This window comes from Colletotrichum acutatum (assembly GCF_030867785.1).
Source record: "Colletotrichum acutatum strain CBS 112980 chromosome Unknown BDZ83scaffold_5, whole genome shotgun sequence".
Classification (NCBI taxonomy): Eukaryota; Fungi; Ascomycota; class Sordariomycetes; order Glomerellales; family Glomerellaceae; genus Colletotrichum; species Colletotrichum acutatum.
In genome coordinates this window covers 631,183-650,983 of record NW_026848999.1, presented here as the reverse complement: position 1 = coordinate 650,983, position 19,801 = coordinate 631,183, and the positions used below count along the sequence as shown (strand labels likewise).

Genomic DNA, 19,801 nt, shown 5'->3' with positions numbered 1-19,801 from the left:
GATCCGAAGTGGGTCTATGCTGACCCACCTACCGTCCGTTGAACTTGGAGTCCCCCGGTTGGCACCCCTACGTGCCGTAATACTAGGAGTCGGGTCAAGGTTGCTTCGAGGGCGCTGCTGCACGTCTCGTAAAAGTCCACGCCTGGATAGAAGGCCATTTTTTTACGACGAGATGTAATAGACTAGGAATCCGCTTCTTTTGGGGTTCGACGTCTAGTCGTCCCCTCTTGAGGCTTCCATCACTCCCTTTTGGCTACGTGTATTCTCTCTCAAATACAGATGTATAAACACGTTTAGGACCAACCCAGTCTGCTCGACTTCTACCCTTTCCTCTTCATGTTCACGAAACCCAAGAGAACATTCTGATTGGGTTCTTTCTATCTTTTTTTCCCACCACCAAGCCAAACCATCATTGAATGTGGGCTTCTTTTCCATTTAACGACCGACTAACTATGTCTTTTTGAGTCTAATCCTCTGGAGACAAAAACTTCAGCATGCATAATATCGAGACGGGTACGGCGCCGTCTGACGCACTGCCTCCAGTGGCAACAGGCGTCTTCGACGACAAAAAGGATGCGGTGCAGTCGACTTCAAGCAAGGACGATGCGCCTGCCCCCGAAACCAAGATCAAGCCTGAACGAGAACCCACATTCAAGGACTACTTGCGCGTGTTCACGTACGCAACGAAATGGGACATCTTTGCGTACTTTGCGGCCGGCATCGCTTCCATCGCCGCCGGTACCACGTTACCATTGATGAACAGTAAGGAAACAAAATATTGTTCGTAGCGACTGACTATCTGACTTACATGCGCAGTCATCTTCGGCCAACTCGTAAACCAATTCAACGGGTTCACTTCTGGAGACGGCTCGGTATCTCCAGACGACTTCAAGAAGATTGCCGACAAACAAGCCCTTTACCTCTTTATTCTCTTCCTGGCTCGATTCGCCCTCAACTATGTCAACAAGTTTGCATTTAGGATGATTGGCATCCGGCTGTCTTCTGCTATTCGCCTGCACTATCTCCAACGTCTTTTCGGCCAGACCATTCACGTACTCGATTCGATGCCAGCCGGAGCCGCTGCCGGCACTATCACATCTACCGCGAATACACTCCAGATTGGTATTTCGGAAAAGCTCGGCGTCTTCCTCGAGTTTAATGGCACAATTTGGACTGCCATCATCGTGGCTTTCACTTACAACTGGTCCCTGACTCTTGTGACTGCGTCGGTCATTCTCTTCATTCTCCTGGTCTTGGGTGTTCTGTTGCCTTTCATCATCAAGGGCCACAGTCAAGTAACCCGGGCGGAAGGCAAAGCTTCTGCTGTCGCTAGCGAGGCGTTCTCAAGCATTCGTATGGTTGCTGCCTGTGGTGCGGAAGATCGCATCGCTGCTCGGTATGCTCGTTGGGTCAACGTTGCTCGTCAGAAGGGCCAAGCTACGGCGCCTTTGATGGCTCTCCAGTTCGGCATGATTGTAAGTTCACACTCTCTTCCGTGGTCTGGAATGGCAATTTGTTCTAATCCACCGTAGTTCTTCGCTCTCTTCGGTACATTCGGACTGGCATTCTGGTACGGTACACACTCTTGGGTTGACGGAAGAGTTGACAATGTCGGCGAAGTCATCATGTAAGAAACGCCGAGCTACACAAAACCTTGAATCACGACCTAACCTACGAGACAGTGTCCTCATGTCAGTCATGCTTACTGTCATGTCCCTCGAGCGTATCAGCACTCCTTTGCTCGCCATCAGCAAGGCAATGGTCGCGGCATGCGAGTTCCTGACTGTCATTGATGCTCCTCGTCCAAAGACGGGGGAGCTGAAGGAGCCTGAAGTATCCGCCAACCAGAACATCGAATTCAAGGGAGTCACCTTTGCGTACCCCAGCCGGCCACACGTCAAAGTTCTTGACGACTTGGACCTGACTATCGAGGCGGGCAAGGTCACGGCTATTGTTGGCCCCTCTGGATCCGGCAAGAGCACAATTGTAGGCCTGATTGAAAGATGGTATACCCTGCAAGATCAGTACATCATCGCCAAGACGATCGAGAAGGACAAGATGAAAGAAGCCCAGAAGAAAAAGAAGAAGAAGAGCAAGAAGAATCGGGCGGATGACACTGACGATGAGGAAAAGCCAGAGCCCGAGGAAACCGGACCCTCCATAGAGCTTAAAGGCTCTGTTTCTACTTCCGGTCATGCCCTCGACGATATCGACCTCAAATGGTGGCGATCACAGATTGGTCTTGTTCAACAAGAGCCTTTCCTTTTCAACGATACAATCTTCAAGAATGTCGCCTACGGATTGATTGGCTCACAGTGGGAAGACGAATCCGAGGATAAGAAGAGAGCTCTTGTCAAGGAAGCTTGTCAGGAATCGTTCGCTGACGAATTCATCGACCGTCTACCGGATGTAAGCATTCACCTAGTCCTGGTTCTGCAAACGCAAACTAATCGTGAGCCTCTAGGGATATGACACTTTTGTTGGCGACAGTGGCGCAAAGCTTTCCGGCGGACAGCGTCAGCGCATTGCCATTGCTCGGAGCATTGTCAGAAAGCCAAAGATCGTGATCCTAGACGAAGCCACCAGCGCCATTGACGTCCGCGGCGAGAGAATCGTCCAAGCTGCTCTCGACAAGGTCTCCCAGAACCGTACGACAATCACCATTGCCCATCGACTTTCCACTATCAAAAAGGCCGATCGAATCATTGTTTTGAAGAAGGGCAAGGTGGTTGAACAAGGCACCCACGAGAGCCTCCTCGAGGACGATGAGGGTGTTTACTACGGCCTCGTTCATGCCCAACAACTTTCCCTCGGAGACCAAACGGAAGCCAGCGATGATGAGAACCCGAAGGAGGAAGACCTCGGCGAGTATCTTGGCCGAGAGAAGAGCGCCGCAATGTCTGAGGCCAGTGGTACACGTCAAAAGTCCGAGGCTGTGAATCGCAACCTTTTCCAGAGTTTCGGTCGGTTGCTGTACGAGCAGCGGAGCCGTTGGTATCTCTGCATCCTCACAGTCGTCTTCGCGGCGTGTGCTGCGGCCGGTACCCCGTTGCAGGCATACCTCTTTGCCAAAGTCATTGTGGTGTTCAATCCCCTGAACTCACCTGACCAGATCCGAAGCGACAGCAACTTCTGGTCACTCATGTGGGCGATGCTTGCGATCGGTATCGGTCTGTCGTACTTCTTCATGGGATTTGTAGCCACACATCTGGCGGCCATTATCTGCGCAGTCTACAGACAGCAGTATTTCGAGGCCATCCTATTCCAGAAGACCTCATTCTACGACGAAGAAGAGAATGCTCACGGCAGTCTCACAGCTCGTGTGGCTGGAGATCCTAAGCAGTTGGAGGAGCTACTGGGTCTCAATATGGCCATGGTATACACGGCAATCTTCAATGTCATTGGTGCCATCTCTATTGCCTTTGCTTTCGGTTGGAAACTGGCGCTGGTCGCTCTCTGCGTCACGATGCCTATTGGTCTCATTTCGGGATACCTCCGCTTCAAGTACGAGATCGAATTCGACAAGATGAACGCCGCAGTCTTTGCCGAGAGCTCCAAGTTTGCCGCCGAGTCCATCGGAGCTTTCAGAACCGTCTCAGCCTTGACACTTGAGGACATGACTTGCTTACGGTACGAAAACTTGCTCAAGGGCCACGTCAGCCATGCCTTCAAGAAGGCCCGGTGGACGAGCGCAGTCTTTGGTTTCTCAGACTCGGTGTCCATGGCCTGCCAGGCTCTCATCTTCTGGTACGGTAGTCGACTCCTGGCGTCCGGAGAGTACCAAGCCCAGGGCTTCTTCGTCTGCTTCATGGCCGTGATCCAAGGTGCCGAAGCCGCCGGACAGGGCCTTAGCTTTGGTCCCAACGCAGCCCAGGTCACGGGCGCCTCGAACCGCATCATCAACATGCGCGAGTCCCGGAACCAGGACCTCATCCCCGCGACGGAGAGGATCCCCAACGCTGAGGGCGGCGTCCAGATCGAGCTGCGCGACGTGCACTTCAAGTACCCGACCCGCGACGTCTCCGTCTTCAAAGGCCTCAACCTGACCATTGAAAAGGGCCAGTTTGCCGCCCTCGTCGGCGCCTCTGGCTGCGGCAAGACGAGCATCGTCTCCCTCATGGAGCGCTTCTACGACGTGCAAAAGGGTGCCATCCTCTGCAACGGCAAAAACATCAACGACATCAACGTCTACGAGTATCGCAAGCAGCTCTCCCTCGTCGCCCAGGAGGCCACGTTATTCCAGGGCACCCTCCGGGAAAACATCCTCTTGGGAGTCGAGGACGGCACCGTGACGGACGAGCAGCTGCACCAGGTCTGCCGCGACGCATCGATCCACGAGTTCATCGCGTCCCTGCCCGAGGGCTACAATACCGATATCGGCAGCAAGGGCGTCTCCCTGTCGGGCGGACAGAAGCAGCGCGTGGCGATCGCCCGCGCCCTCATCAGGAACCCCAACATTCTCCTGCTTGACGAGGCGACGAGTTCCCTCGACTCTGAGTCGGAGAAGCTGGTCCAGGCCGCCTTTGAGAGGGCAGGAAAGGGGCGCACTATGGTCGTTGTCGCACATCGTCTTGCGACGGTACAGAATGCCGACGTTATCTTTGTTCTGGGCGAGGGCAAGTTGTTGGAGAAGGGCAGCCATAATGAGCTATTGAAGAAGAAGGGTGTGTATTGGCACATGGTAAGTTCCGTCATTCCTCAGCAACAGGGAAACAGAAGGTTTACTGACTTATTGTACGTAGTGTCACAGCCAAGCACTCGACCGATAGATCGTTGAGGGGGTAGATGGCCTCTCGTTGTGTAAAAATGGAGGCAGCTTGATTGAATGGTTGGTAGAATGGCTTTGAAAGCTAGAAGGATGGGTTTTTCTCTTCTCTGCAGAGCATGATGTACATTACTAGAGAACTACACTCCAAGATTCGTAATACATGGAAACCAACATGCGTTACCTCTTGATGTGGCGGCATCAGCACATGCTCGGTGTCGCCTCCCTAATAGATGACTATCATGAATATTGTAGGTGTGATCCGGTGGTGCTTGATGTTTCACAGGAGAAATAGGCTCGGATATTTCCTCATTGACGGAACGGTATCTGTCTGCAATGAAACATTCTCAAGGGCCATCAATAACTACAGGAAATGCCAAATCTTGCGATAATTCGTCTGTTTTGGCAGCAGCTAACCACGCTTTGGTGAGTTGACCTCAGACTTTCTTCTTATCCGGAGCCCTAAACTCTCCCTCACTTGGAAGAAGAAGGCTTCACATCCCCCATCCCAACCCCATAATCCTCCTTCAACACCTCCCCGCCAACCTCAAGCGGCTCCGCCTCCTGCAGCACATACAACATCCTCCCCCACTCCGTCTCGCTCACATTCTTCCACGCGTGCATCGTACCCCTCTGCACACTCACATCCCCCCTCCGCATCCTCCTCGTCTCGCCCGAGTCCAGCACCAGATCGATCTCGCCCTCCAACACCACCCCGTAGTCGAGGCTGACGGTCCGGTGCATGGGGCTCAGGGACCCGGGGGCCATGTCGACGATGCGCACGACGCTGCCGCCGGGGATCACGATGCCCGGAGGGTTCGACAGGCGCTGGCTGTAGGCGGTCACGTCTGCGTTTTGGGTGAGGGAGACGGGGGTCTGTTCTGTGGTGTAGCCGAGGTAGAATTTGGCGCCGCCGCCGACGGTTTGTTGGGGGATTTCGGTGGCGATGGCGGTGTTGAAGATTGCTTTGCCTGTAGCAGGGTCGTGGTCTGTTATGAAGCGATGGGGGCGGCGGAGGTCGGTGGATGAGGTTTGGGATGCCATTGTTGGGGATATGTTTTTGTTCGATGTGGTTTATACGAGAGATGGAGGCTTTTGCGGTGTCCAGCTGTATATGTATGGTGTAGGTGTAGCCTTCTACTTTTCTCTCAAGAGGTGAAAGTATAAATAGTCTATGCGGAAGTCGAGGGGAGAGCTATGTGACGAAGAAAGTTGAGACGAGCAAGCTTTCAAGAAGAAGGGTGGGCGGTCTTCTACTCCCCTCGAAATAAAAGCAACCCATTGAGCTTACAAATGAAGGCTGCAAAGCATACTCTGTTACATACCGTCGATCATCCTTTTCCCCGCCATCCCACCCCCCTCTCCTCTCCTTGACCACCAGGTTTGAAAGTAGTTGCCTTGTCGGCATTCCGACGTCGTACGGATTGAGCTTTGCCAGCTTTCTCAACCGTCCGGAGCCGTGAGCGTGCGTGGGCGGAAAGTGGAGGTGGGGCCGGGACGTAGAGAGGAGGTGGGTTGTGCGGGGACGGGGTGTGGGAGGGCAGACAGCTACGGCGGACGCTATGAAACTGTAATTTCTTCACACGTGTTAGGTTTTGTACGGCTATGTATCTGAGGCAAAACAAGGCCACCAGAAAGCTGGGGTAACAGGTTTGTTCTCTGCACCATGATCTATGGGATGTTCATCGTTCATCGTCGACACCATCTCAAGTAAGGTTCCTATGCATCGTTGATCTGAGATCTTGGGTTCGGGCTCACGGGCGACTGTAAGAGCCGGTATATCTGGGAAAGCTTAGAGAAGACGGCGTGAAACAATTCAATCCCTGAAGATGAAAGGAAGTAGGACAGTGTATGAATTTCGGAAGCTGGGATGCGAAAAAACATGCCCATCGTCTCGTCTTCATCTGAGGGACTTCAGGCAAGTTATGGGTTTGGTTATCAAAGTACAATGTTGGGTATTCACCAGGCCTAAAGCCTGGATGCCACTATGAAAACAAATATACACAATGCCTCCATCATGAAAACCTTCGGATCTGATAATATGACAATCTCTTCCCCTTGCCCCTAGATCTCTAGAACCATCGCCCCTACTCTATCCTCCGAGCCGCAGAAACATTCGGCACGCCCGTTCCCTCGACAACTTTGGCGCCAACAACCTCATAGATGGGCATCTCAGCCAAGAACTTGGCAACATGATGCAGCGTCGGCAGCTTCTCCCAATCATGACCATCCATCTTGACCGTGACGTCCGCAGCAGACGCCCTAGACACGGCGTGTACCGTGGCGGGGACGTCTTTGGCCTCCTCCTCATGCGGCACCACGCACGCGTACTCGGCGTCGGCCTTGCCCGGCTGCCCGACCGAGGGGATATACCGGTACGTCAGAATCCCGTAGTCCGCCTCGCCGCCGATGGTGCCGTGCTCCGTCTCGGGCTCGTCGCGGCGCAGGTTCTTGAGCGAGATGTCGGCAAAGGTGGCGTCCCGCCATGAGGCGCGGACGCGCGCCGCCGTGGCGTGGTGCTCGAGATCGATATCGCAGAACAGCTTGGGCATGCCGAGCTCCTCGCGGCCGGAGACAATGGGGTCCGTCAGGGACTCGAACAAGACAGACAGGTGGGTGCCGTTGATGGCGGTGCCGTCGCGCTTAACGTACTCGATGCCGTGGATGTACAGGCCCAAGTGGTTGTAGCCGCCGCCGCCGAGCCAAGACATGTTGTTGAGCTGGGTGACGGAAAGGGAGACGGCGCAGACGGTGCCCGGTTCCTTGAAGCGGAACGATTCCGTGGGCAGGATGGTCTCGAGCAGCGTGCGCGACGTGAGGAACTTGACCGACATTGTCTTGAAGGTGCGCTCGAGCTCGGATGGCTGTCGGCGGCCGAAGAAGTCTTGCCGGGGACCCGGGAAGGGACCGAAGCCGATGGGCATGCGCCAGTACATGTCCTGCTTCTTGGACCAGAGGTACTTGTTGAAGATTTTCGTCGCGTGGTCGTGCTCGTCGTGGCCAAAGTTGTAGTTTGTGTAGTTCATCACTGTTTTCCGTCGTGTTAGTGGTCTATCCACAAGGGGGTGGTTGGAGCTTCACGAACTTTGGATGGCAGGTGGTTGACCTGGTATTCTGTCCTTGCCGGCTTGACGAGAGAACTCTTGAATCTTGTGTGCGCGCTCCATGCGGATCTTCTCGTACAGACGTAAGCGTTCAGGGACTTCGTCGGGAGATGTGCCCTTTGGTAGAACGACTGCCAACGCTGCTCCGTCTTCCATAGCCTGCCCTGCGCCTTGTCCCTGGTCTACGTTTCCGTTAACATATCGATTGGGAAGCTTGGTGGAACGAGACTTACGAGGTGTGAAGGGATGTGCGGCGTCTCCTAAAAGGGCGAGCTTGCCATTCACCCACGTTGGCATGGCCTCCATATCCAACAACTGCCAAACATTGACTTCATCGGGGTTGACCTTCTTAATAAGCTGCAACACAGCAGGATCGAAGTCCTTATAAACCTTGAGTAATTGTTCGATGGAGCCCTTCTTGTTCCATTCTATCGCTTCATTAGCTTTGTTGCTGTACGATGGGGCGTGTAAGGGACATACCATCGCTTGCGTTTGCTTGAGACTCGGTGTCCGGGTGAATGCAAACAAAGTTGAGGAGCTGGTTGTTGTTGCACGGGTAAATCACAATACGCCTGTCTGTTCCGAACCAAATCCCTAGTGAGTTCTCTCTGTCGACCAAAGGCGCAGTGACGGGGTCCTCAAGCGCGGCGGCGCGGGGGATGAGAAAGCGGAACGCCGCCTTGCCCGAGCGGAATAGCTTGTAGTCGGTGCCGGTCACAAACCTCCTGACCTTGGACTATATGAGATGTCAGTATCACCAGTTTTACTGTACCTCTACTACTTCTTTGACGTACGTAGATACCATCGGCACCAAGAATCACATCCGCCTGAACAGTCGTCCCATCTTCCAGCGACAACTCACCCTTTTCGGGGTCCGCGCCGACGACCTTGGACGCGACATGAAGCTTGGCCGGCGTGGTAACCCCTCCGTCCTCGGCCGTGGCGACGTTGCGAATCTCACTGTGAAGGTAGGCGCGGTGGACGAGCTGCCAGGGGTGTTGCCATTGGCCCTGAGACTTTGTAATGTCGACGTCGAAGCCGCCTTGGTTGTTCAGGTCTCTCTCCTTGAAGTGGTGCGAGGGGTTGGCGCCGAATGTCTCGGCGTAAATGCCCCATCTCCGCAGCAGACCGTTGGAGTTGGGGGCCAGGTGTACGGCGGCACCAGTCTCGTTGGCGAGTCTCGACTGCTCGTAAAGCTACGGTTGAAAGCGTGAGTACGATGGGCAGCACGAATGGGGCGAGTATGATGAGGCTACGAGGGGTGGGGGTTTCCTACGTCAACTTGGTGACCTTGCCGGCGCAGTGCGATTGCTGTGCTTAAACCGCCAATGCCGGCGCCTACAATGGCAATCTTGAGTGGCCGGGGATATTCGTGGACCATGGGACTCGAGTACACGCCATTAGGGCGCTGAGCCTCTCCGTTGACCAACATGGTGCCAAAATCAACGTGTGCAGAGGGAAAAGAGGGTGCGTTGCTCTGTGGTCAGGTTGTGAAACAAAGACCTTTGCTTGACTCTCGCATTTATTTGTGGATGAGGAAATCGTTTAGAAACGTCAGAGCTGCGAGTAATGCGAGTTGGAAAGTGTGTGTGTGTGAGAGAGAGAGAGCACGAGGCACCGAGATGTGAAGGGGAGAAAAAAGGGCCAAAACCATCTGTTATGAGTAAAAGAGGCGAGATATAACCGATACTTGACGGGGGAACAAATAACACCGTAAGACTTACACTCCCGTCATCTCAAACGCTTCCCGCCCCGGACTTCGACGCTACGCCACCGCGTCGATCGTCGGTCTGCTGGGCTTCGACAGCTCGGCCCCTCCCTCCCTTGTCTCCATTGCAACCACCATCAAGACTGCCAACGCAACCCCGGACTTTTTGCAATCGCCGAGCTTTCACAGGGCGGGAAATTGGGAGCCTAGTGTACTGTAGGCCATCGTGCCTCTCTTCCTCATCAAGAAGAGCCATGCCGAAAGAAGGTGACCACTGACTGGGCGAATTGCTCCTCCCCATCAATCCTCCCCCGCATTTTCTACCGGCGGGCGGAAGACCGGAACCATGGCGGGGGAGGGGACATGGTATACGCGGGACGTCGTTTAGCCTCATCATCCATACTATGTGATCACCTAGTCACCCTGGTCCTCACAAGCCCATATGCCATGAGAGAGACAGAGAATTTCCTTCCCGAACAACTCTTTTGAAAGTACTTGGAACTAATCAACAGCTGAGCTCACGCACAAGGTCTCAGCGGTATGCCAGCTTCGAGCTATTCCCCTCCTCCCACTCTCAGGATCTTGCAAGGGAAGGTGTCAGCCGTCGTTATTCAAAGGTTGCAATAAACATTTTCAACGTTGAACTGGAAACCGAATGGTTAGTCGTACAGACAGACTTTCTCGGTAAGGATGTGTCGGGGAGTGTTTCCGGTCAAGGAGGGGGGGAAGCGAGCAAAAGATCGGCTCAGGTGGGGGTGGGTCCGTTGGCTTTCTTCTTGCTGCTGCTGCTGCGAATTGCGGTTTACCACAACTTCCTACACTAATATGTTTGCCATCGAGGCAATACATCGAAGTGACATTGAGTCAAAGTCATAGCATAGTTGCCTGTGTAACTGGTGCATCTACCGCATATAGTATCGGCCGGACCTTTGTGTGTTCCAGGTCCAGTGCCATTTCTGAACCAATGGACCAATTCCCACTTGTCCATCGCACTCTGTAGCTGCTTGTGTTACGAACACGGCAAAACATAGGATGAAGTTGAACTCAACTCATTGGCCATATCAATCTGACTAAAAAATCATCCCAGGCCTCACCTTGTTCATATTCATCCCATCGGATCTCGTCCACGATAAACGGAACTCCAACATCAGAAACCTACTGCTCGCGCGAACCCACATGGAACCCTCGGCACCCGCGTAAGGCACTCTCCCGTAAGGTAGGTAATTATTACCCCGCCCTTTCTTCGGCTCCTTGGTGTGCAGTGCCGGCCCCAATCTGGTCCCGACCTTACCCCGCCCCGACACCGGAATTCCGATACAAAGCTCCGGAGTTCCTTACAACACAAAGCTCATCGGGACCGAACAAGGCCGCTCTCACTGGCACACTCACACCGCACTCATCACCCCTTACTTTGGCCGATCGAAAAACATCCAACAGGCACAGGAGGGAAAAGAAAGGAAAAGGAAAAGAGAACCCTCTCAGAAACTATGTCTCCAATCCCAACCGCCCTCATCACAGCAGGCAGCGCAGGCCTCGGCGCCGCAACAGCCAAACTGTTCGCCCGGAACGGCTACAGCGTCGTCATAAACTACGCGAACAACAGCGACCGCGCAGAAGCTCTGGTGAAGGAGCTCGAGTCCCTCTCATCCGCCTCCACCTCCTCTTCTTCCACAGAAGGAAGCCAAAGGCAGCACTTCCACGCCATCAAAGCAGACCTCTCCTCCCGCACCGAAACCTCCGCCCTCGTCAAAAGCGCAGCCGACGCCCTCGGCGGCCGCCTCGACGTCCTCTTCTCCAACGGCGGCTGGACAAGGCTCCGCAACATCGCGGACCTCGACGACAACGTCGACGAGGACGACTGGGACCGCTGCTTCAACATGAATGTGAAATCGCACCTGTTCCTCATGCACGCCGCGCGGCCGTACCTCGACGAGGCCGAGGGCGCGTTCATCACGACGGCGTCGCTGGCCGGTGTTAAAGTCAGCGGGAGTTCACTGGTACTTTTTGTCTCATTTCCATCAACCCCACCCGCCCTATATTTGCCTTCCTTCTGCCCAATATTGTATGGGCTCAGCAAGCAAGCAAGGCAAGGAAAGGCAAACTCTCTGATACGACGTGCAAAAACAATGTAGGCCTACGCCGTGACGAAAGCAGCCCAGATCCACCTCGTAAAAGGCCTCGCATTAGCAGCGGGCCCGAGAATAAGAGTAAACAGCGTCTCTCCGGGCCTCATGTTGACGGTATGTTACACAATCCGCCCCCTTCCCGTCCCTTCCCCGTTACCCTGCCCTCGTACTATCTCTGCCCCTGGTCTGCACCATCCCAACGATATCTATATCACGGCAAGACATATCCGTACAAGACACACTGAGCTCACTGCATATGCGTCTCGTTCCGCGTAATACAGGAATGGGGCCTCCAGTTCCCGCAAGAGAAACAACAGGCCGCCCGGGACAGGACGCCGCTCAAGCGCCTCGCCACGGTCGACGACGTGGCCGACCAGGTGCTGTGCTTCGCCAGGAGCAGGAGCGTCACCGGCGCTAACGCCGTCATTGACGGGGGGCTCAGTATTTGAGAGAGCTAGCAAGAAGGGGTTCACGGCGTACGGTCCACGGATATCTGGACGGAGTATGGATGCCTCTTTAAGAGAAGACGAGGTCACGAGGGAGAGAAGAAGAGGTCACAGAGAGAGAGACAGAGAGAGAGAGAGAGAGCCTAGCACATACGGATACATGGGTAAGGATAGCCCACACCCGCCGCCTGTGAAAGCCAGCCACGCAACAACTACCTAGGAACGATGATAAACTTTTACTCATCATTGACTCAGGGTCCAAAAGGGCAGACAAAACCAAACCCTTGGCTAGGCAGGCTGCCAGAATTACTCCGAACATAGCAGAGGTGAGCAGGTTATTTCCAAGGAAAAACACAAGAACACTAGAAAAAGTGATCAAAAATCTGTATGAAATGGCCTGTTCAAGGGGTCCAGGAACGGGGCTGTTGCGAGCTGCCCAGAGCTGAGATTGGGTGAGAAGACGTCGTTAATCCGTCCACGGTCTTGCCCCCCCACCCCGCTGCCTGGCACTGGTGTCGGAAAGGGGGTCCTCCCACTCCCACATCCCGAAGGACCAAGGTGGGCTGGGCACGCCCTGGGCTTGCGTATTGGCGCAACGAATGGGGGGAGGCCAAAGCAAGACCAGGAGGAATCAGAAAAGACGAGAAGGAAAAGGAAACCTTAAAGCTTGTAAAACCACTGGCCCTTCCTCTTATTTTGCTGTGCTCTTCTTTTCTCGTCATAACATAAAAACTCAATTCTTATAAGTACCGAAACGCCTTGCTATACGTGTGCTGCCGGGAAGGTATCGGTGTGGGATGGGTACAAGAAAACTACAACTTCATCCGGTCTCTTTCCTTTCTCTCTTTCACTCTCTTTTCATCTTTTCTTATTCCCCTACCTCCCTGTCTTCGTTCCAATGGATATACCGGATGATCGGCCACTTCCACGACTCGTGTCGTATCGCCTTGCCCCAGACGAATAACGGCACCCACAGGACCAAGACGGCAGATGCGATGCCCGCCATGGCCCCAAAGGCATTGTCGTACCCTGCCTTTTCGACCCAGGTATTGGTGTAGAAGGACAACAGGAAGCCAAAGAGTGCTGCAGCAACAAGGACCAAAAGTCAGCTTTCCACATGCTGGACGAATACGAATGCTGGGACAAAGAAGGGATGCCAAGAGAGGGACGCCCACTTACACTTGAAGCCCATGACAGCCAGGGTGATCTCGCCGGCGACGGGCCGGTAGGCATCAATCACGTACACGAGGCAGATATTCGTTCCTTGGGAGATGGAAAAGGTAACTGTAGATGGGATGATCAGAAACACCGTCGTTTCGACAAAAGAGCTTGGATGGGTGGGACGGGGGTAGGAGAGGAGGGGAGAGAGGGGAGGAAGGCAACTTACGAAGTCCAAGACCGATGGTGGGACAGACCCAGTGCAGCTGGCTGTCGATGCCGACACCGTAGAGGACGAGAGCCAACGGCGTCGTGACCATACTGATGGCCATGCCAGGCAGTCGCATCTCCGGATCCCGCATCCCGCCGTTTCGTCTCGTAAACCAATCCGCAATCATGTCGCCAAAATGCCCGCCCGCCGGGATACCTAGCAACGCACCGAGGATGCCGGCAATGAAGCAGAGGCCAATCTGCCACGAATCGAATCCGTACGCGGTGTAGAAGGCGGAACCGGCGTTGGAAGACACAGCAACGAGGAAACCGACCGTCACGGCCTGCACCAGCGCCGCCCAGAGGACCGGCGGCAAGAGAATCAAGCCCAGGGGCCGCAGCGCGAGCTTCAGGAGGCTCTCCTGCGTCAGCGTCTTGTTGAAGATTTTCAGCGAAGAAAGGTATGATTGCTTTGAGCGTCTCGTCGTCGTCGTAGTCGAAGCTCCAAGCGGACGAGCGGGCAGCTCGCCCTCCGACCTCATCGACCCGGGTTTGCTCCCGTCTATCGAACCCAGGCGATTCCAGGCGCTCGCTTCATCTCTCTCGTAGGCGGTCTCGGGGAAGGTGAAGAATGCCAGCAGGAGCACAACCCCGACCAAAGCGGCAGAAACTTGATAGATGACTCTCCAGTCATGGTTGATGGTGATGAGACTGCCAGAACACACCACGGTTAGAAAGATTTTCCGCCACGCTCTGGGACGCTTTTCTTATCACTTACCCTGAAATAACCACACCAAAGCCGACGCCCGCGGAGAGAAACGCGGTATAGAGTCTGTATCACTGACGTTAGCGATCTGCCAGCCTGCGTGTCTGCTGGAACAAGCACTCACGCCATGATGGTTCCTCTTTCGTGCAGAAAGAAGACGTCAGCAATGGAAATAGGCGCAATCGTCTCGGCGGCTCCAGCGCCAAATCCCATCAGGATCCGGCCGGCCAAGAAGCCACCGTACGAGTGATCAAAGATGAGCCATATCGTGCATGCAAAGTAGATGGAGTAGCTCGCAACGTAGACTGGTCGCCGGCCAAACTTGTTGGCGAGCGGCACCCAGAAGAAGTTGCCCACCCCTTGGAGCAGGGCGGTCGTCGTGAAGAAGTAGGCAGTCCTGGCAATCGCGAGACTGAGGACATCAGTATCGGTCGCAGCCGCGGGGAAGAACTCCAAGGCTGTATCCAGCAACGCGATCGACGGTCCTGCAGTGGCATCCGTTAGCCAGCCATCTTCTAGGGTACTCTGGAGACGATGGACTCGACATACCCGCTGCCAGAAAGTTACACATCATCATGGCGAAGCAGATCAACCCCGCCATGTAGTACTTGTACCATTGTGGCCTGAGCGAGTCAGCTGAAAATCCCTGGCTTCTTTGACGATCTAGGTCGCCAGCCTAGTGCCTACCAGTTTAAGGGGTCGTTTGGATCTGCTGATGGCGTCGGGATCAATATGATCTCGTTGGTCTCTGGATGCCTTAAACGAACGTTTCCCAACGTCCTCGCCCGCGTTGTTTCCTCCGCTATATGTATTGTGTTGCTGTCCATTACTGGATTTGTGTCGAGAGTCTCCCGTGTTCTGACGATTCTGACGATGCAGTTTGTCTGCCCTCGGCTCGGGATCTCTGGAAGGTTATGGGGCCCTTTCTCCAGAGGGAGTCTCCTAGAGAAGTCACGGCGCACTTTTTGCAAGCCGGGTGAACGGAGTCGTCTGGAATTCCGTTCCAAGAAATCGGGGAGTAGTGAGAAGCGGCTACTCCCCCTGCTTGAAAAAGACGAGCCCGATCGATGAAACGGTCGAGTCCAGGCGTATCTGCCGCGTCGATCGTTCGACGTGGTTGCATCAAAAGGGAGGTATAGGCGGGCGTGGACGTGGTTCACTGCTACTACTACCTAGCACTTTGCAGAGAGAAGAGAGACGGCAGAAAGTTTAAGCTTTGCTGTCTCGGTAGCCCGTCATTGATTGGATTCTGTGGGGAAACATGGGGCTTCTTTTTCAACAATGCCAAACACAAATGATTCGTCGGTATGATCTGTGAGAAGTTGAAAAAGAAGAGATGACCAGTAGAGAGTCGCCGCAGACGAGGAACAAAGAACAATAGCGGGGGAACAGCAACTCGCGAACAAGTTTGAAAGGTGACCGATGCAAAGCCTGGACCTGACGTCGCAGCTCTCTCGAGAACGACAACAGCTACCTTCCTGTAGTCTGTGTGTTCGGATACACTAACTCTTCCCTGGTGATACCTTGGAGAGGCCGACGCGTGGAGTCGCAGTGGTGGTGCGTGAGGGCCGCCAGGAACACTGGATGGCACATCCCAAAAGCCAGAGGACGGACGGGGATAGGCGACGGGCCTAAGCAGGAGATTATCAGGCCTCAACCCTGCTCACCGAATTTGAGCACTAGGGTAAATGAGGACAGACTTGGCAACGCAAAGGAATGGGAACAGACAAGGATTTAGCCGCAGCGGCCACTGTCTTATCCGCGACTAAGGGGTATTCGATTTCAAGGGGCCAAGTTCCACCAACAAGCCTTTTGCCAAGCCTTTGGACATGGGCGACCGAAACATGACCAGAGGAAAACCAATTGGTGGGTTCTAGCAGGAACGCTAGTGAAGGAGCCAACGAGGGAGTGAGAAAAAGGGACAGATGACAGATGCGACAACCTCCGAGATGAGACGTACGCAAGTGTCCGTCTTTGCATACTTTGTTCACACGGAGTCTGACGGAGAAGAGAAGAGAGACGGAGACAAGGCGACAAGCAAGCAAGCAGGGAAGACCTCGAAAGTCGAGACATGTTCGTCCTGCGCGCTTGCGAACAGACGTCAGACACCAAAAGTGCTGATGCTGGTGCTGGTGCTTGGTGATGATGATGATGATGATGATGAAGAAGATGCTGATCATCTTGACTGGGAATCATGGACTACATGGAAGTCTATAATGCAGTCCAGCCGAGTTCCGCCCCGCCCGCGCCCGCCACCATCGCACGCGTAAGATCAGTTGTTAAAGGTTTCCCGTCCTTGAACAGGTCCAAGCCTTGCTGGAAAGAGCCTCAAAGAGAGAAGAATTTGTGCCGCATGAACTAAGCATAGGACCCAAAGTGCCGTTTTCGGCCATCAGCTCCGGGTCATGATCCACGGTGTGCCAGTCTTACGTGGTGAGAAGGTGTGGCTGGTGCTTAATATGGGGTTGAAAAAGTCAAAAAGAGGTAGTAGTCGGCTAGTGTGCCAGAGCCGGCGGAGAGACCCTGGCATGCCGCATGTCTCGTCTAGGAGACGCGCAACGCGCTCCCCACGCAATATCTGTGAAGGGATATGTTGCCGTGGACACTAGACAACCGTCAGTAAACACTCCATAGTAATGCTTCTCGACTGTGGAGGCCGGGCAAAAGAAAAGACTCTGGAGGCCGCTCATGTGGTTCTTGACGGATCCCGCCAGCCTCGCTTGCGGGCAGTGCACTGCATATGCATCCACGACGCTCGGAGAGTGCCGTTCCTGGAATGTGTCAACGACATGCAGAGCCGTTATCTCTTCGTTCGTGGGCCGAGGTCGACAAGACAGGCTTGGATGATGTTAGAGTCACAGACTCCAGAGATGTCGGATGTGAGGGCCGAGGCGGGTAGGCGAGGGTTGACCATTTGAGCGGTATACAACTATGGACCTCAGAGGAGTGGACTTGCACGCGCCAGTCGCTCCGAGATGCCTCATTCTTCTCTTCCTCCACACGGCTCTTGTGTATGGCCAGGCGATGGACCAATTTCATGGGCTCGTATTCTGGTGATTAGAGTAAGGAGTGTTTCAACATGACGTTTCTCCCATCTGACTTACAACAAATAGAGTAAGGGCATGGGCATCGTCGGTTGAAGTTTACCATGTTTCCATCTTTGGACCCTGGTTGTTGGCGCCGACGGGTTAAAAGTTGAAACAACGTGAACTCGTCATGGCCCTATAGGTGATGGAGCAATGTGAATAAGGACGCGTTTGCTTCTGTTCAGCTTGCCCCAGATGCCCCGTCAGGTAAGGCAGAATTCAAGCTTCATGCCACGGGTCCATCGACGGTCAAGATATTAGGGTTGCCGGGATATGTTTGACGAGGCTTAAAGGGAGGGGAGGGGCAGGCAGGCTTTCGTCATCCTACGACTGGCAGGCGGCAGAAGCAGCAAACACACCAGACACGGCGGGCTGTCATCTGAAGTTGAGAGTGTCTGGAGTAGTGCGCGCCAATGAGTGGACGAGTTGATGATAGTCGAGACCAAGAGCAGAAGAAGAAGTGTGGTCAAATTCCGCCCGCAGTGTTGGCGCAAGTGGAGGAGACGACGTGGAATCAGAGATGCAGCAATCAGATGCAGGGTGAGGGAGGATGGTGTGGGGCCTCTCCGCCGACAGGAGTACGTTCCTTCCTCACCACCTTATGTACTGCGCAAGGTACCTAAGGAAAGCAGCTTCTAAGAGTGCGCTAGTGAGTGTACGTACTCAAGCCACTAGCATGGAGATGGTATACATGGCCTTACTAAGGTTCAGTTAGCGCAGATAAGTACCGCGGCGCTAAAGACCCTAAGGTAGCGTACAAACGAACAGGAAGGCAGGGCACCTTGGACTTGTGTCTAGTGCCACGACCCAAGATGATTTTGAGCGACGTGCTTTGGGATGAGGTATTGCGTGGTGCGTAATTGCTATGGTGAAGGGTTCCATTATCAAAATTACTGGGGGAAATCTATCAATAGAGGATGAGTGAGCTCTCCACCCCTGAGCGGGTCTCCATCGGGGAGAACCATGGCACCAAGCCTCTTCGGGACAACCGGGCAGGCTCAGGGATGGCACGGATATTAGGGCCTACGTAACGCTCTTGTTCAATCCCGTGCCGATGTTTTCTACGCAGCACTTGCACACACATCTGCAGCTGTGCAGCGCAGCGCAGCACCTCACTGCAGAGTGCTCCTTAGTACCTAAGGTACCCTGTCCATCAGATGAATCAAACAAAACGGAAGGCAGGTGATTCAGTGACTTCCTTCCATCCCTTCTATTGTGCATCCCATTCCCATGAGGTGCCTTCCATATTGCAATGGTCCAATCAACATCTTTGGGTACCTAATCTTCTGATAACGTCCAGAGTCCAGACGTCTTGTTCTTGGGGAGACATGCCATCTGCATCCCGTCTGCATCTTCTGTTTTCATCAACCGCCGGAATCCCACCTGAGGCACGGAGTACTCAACATGTCTCTTCCCTCCACTTGGCACCGGACTCTGGACTCTGGACGACTGACGAGCATCACCCTGTCACCTGTGCCTCTCTGAACTCCGCGTCTGGAGTCCCATGGAAGTCTGGTTACTGGTCACTGATGTTTTCTCAAGGGGAACTGCTGGGGCCGCTACGGGGATCCCTGGGCCGCCTAGTCCTCGATGACTACGGAGTACTTTGTGTGCTACAGTTTCCGCCCATCGCGTGCAGAACATTTCCAACTTTCCAAGTAGCCAAGTACCTCGACTACCTAGAACATCAACAAGAACAAAAAGGTATATGTACCTTGTCTACGGATACTAACCGCTGTCGCAGCATCGTCTTGCGCCAGCTCCTGCGCCTGGCAAGTCATTATCCATCCCATCACGCTGCACCAAGCTGCATAGATGCAGGGCTTTGCTTCTCCGTCCACGGCGAGCGGAGAGGAAGTTTCCGCCGCTCGATTCCTCACTCCACTCGTCAATTTGCTTTTCCCGGTCAAGACGCATCCTCATGGAGACTTGCGATCTCATCCTGTGCAGCGGTGAATCCGGTCCATCCCGTCAAGTCAGTTGTCACTGTGAATAGGCAAAAAGACCACCGCAGTCTTGCCTGGCCAAGCCGGCAAGGCATTTCGTCACGTTCGTCGCGAGTCATAATGAACGAGGTCAATTGACTTTCTGTCCAGTGTTTGAGCCGACCCGATCGGCAGCGCAAATCGATGACTCGCCCCTACCAAGATCTTGGACATCGATTGCCTTTGAGGGAAAAAAGAAAGAAAGAAAAAATAGGGACAGCCGGAGTGCTCCGAATAAGGCCGCCCACGAGGTCCAGAGATGGATAAAGAGACCAGGACTGGAAATGGCAATACAGCATACGGATATCATGCCCTCTGCCCGTCTCAAACCAATTCGCATCGGGACTTTGGTCAACGGGGGTCGTGGCCAGCATTGGCAACATGTCCATCAACTGTTTCGAGCGACTGCCAGGATGTCCGATTGCTTCCATATGAATGGCTCCATCT

The 19,801-nt window shown here is 54.1% G+C and overlaps 6 protein-coding genes across 6 annotated transcripts; 3 read left to right on the top strand and 3 right to left on the bottom strand.

Moving 5' to 3' along the window:
- Positions 1-494: 494 nt before the first annotated feature.
- BDZ83DRAFT_747188 (P-loop containing nucleoside triphosphate hydrolase protein) lies at positions 495-4,769 on the top strand (the record flags this gene model as incomplete). Its single annotated transcript, XM_060513395.1, has 6 exons — positions 495-762; positions 817-1,475; positions 1,533-1,627; positions 1,683-2,409; positions 2,465-4,681; positions 4,743-4,769. 6 exons carry the CDS (start codon positions 495-497, stop codon positions 4,767-4,769), a joined length of 3,993 nt encoding a protein of 1,330 aa, XP_060370927.1.
- Positions 4,770-5,239: 470 nt separating this feature from the next.
- Positions 5,240-5,809, bottom strand: BDZ83DRAFT_747187 (uncharacterized protein; the record flags this gene model as incomplete). Its single annotated transcript, XM_060513394.1, has 1 exon — positions 5,240-5,809. One exon carries the CDS (start codon positions 5,807-5,809, stop codon positions 5,240-5,242), a length of 570 nt encoding a protein of 189 aa, XP_060370926.1.
- Positions 5,810-6,852: 1,043 nt separating this feature from the next.
- Positions 6,853-9,301, bottom strand: BDZ83DRAFT_565914 (uncharacterized protein; the record flags this gene model as incomplete). The annotated part of the gene is made up of 6 exons (XM_060503814.1): positions 6,853-7,793; positions 7,851-8,051; positions 8,103-8,297; positions 8,350-8,605; positions 8,664-9,065; positions 9,146-9,301. The coding sequence occupies 6 exons, from the start codon at positions 9,299-9,301 to the stop codon at positions 6,853-6,855; spliced, it is 2,151 nt and encodes a 716-aa protein (XP_060370925.1).
- A 1,298-nt stretch (positions 9,302-10,599) lies between these two features.
- Positions 10,600-12,306, top strand: BDZ83DRAFT_343452 (uncharacterized protein). Its single transcript, XM_060502472.1, has 3 exons — positions 10,600-11,574; positions 11,710-11,817; positions 11,973-12,306. Exons 1-3 carry the CDS (start codon positions 11,065-11,067, stop codon positions 12,150-12,152), a joined length of 798 nt encoding a protein of 265 aa, XP_060370924.1. The 5' UTR covers positions 10,600-11,064; the 3' UTR covers positions 12,153-12,306.
- A 711-nt stretch (positions 12,307-13,017) lies between these two features.
- BDZ83DRAFT_646757 (major facilitator superfamily domain-containing protein) lies at positions 13,018-14,884 on the bottom strand (the record flags this gene model as incomplete). Its single annotated transcript, XM_060510007.1, has 6 exons — positions 13,018-13,232; positions 13,329-13,433; positions 13,537-14,228; positions 14,296-14,349; positions 14,408-14,768; positions 14,833-14,884. The coding sequence occupies 6 exons, from the start codon at positions 14,882-14,884 to the stop codon at positions 13,018-13,020; spliced, it is 1,479 nt and encodes a 492-aa protein (XP_060370923.1).
- Positions 14,885-16,208: 1,324 nt separating this feature from the next.
- Positions 16,209-19,184, top strand: BDZ83DRAFT_646756 (uncharacterized protein; the record flags this gene model as incomplete). Its single annotated transcript, XM_060510006.1, has 8 exons — positions 16,209-16,549; positions 16,652-16,767; positions 17,079-17,178; position 17,397; positions 17,555-17,576; positions 18,075-18,211; positions 18,989-19,073; positions 19,114-19,184. The coding sequence occupies 8 exons, from the start codon at positions 16,209-16,211 to the stop codon at positions 19,182-19,184; spliced, it is 873 nt and encodes a 290-aa protein (XP_060370922.1).
- Between the last annotated feature and the right edge of the window lie 617 nt (positions 19,185-19,801).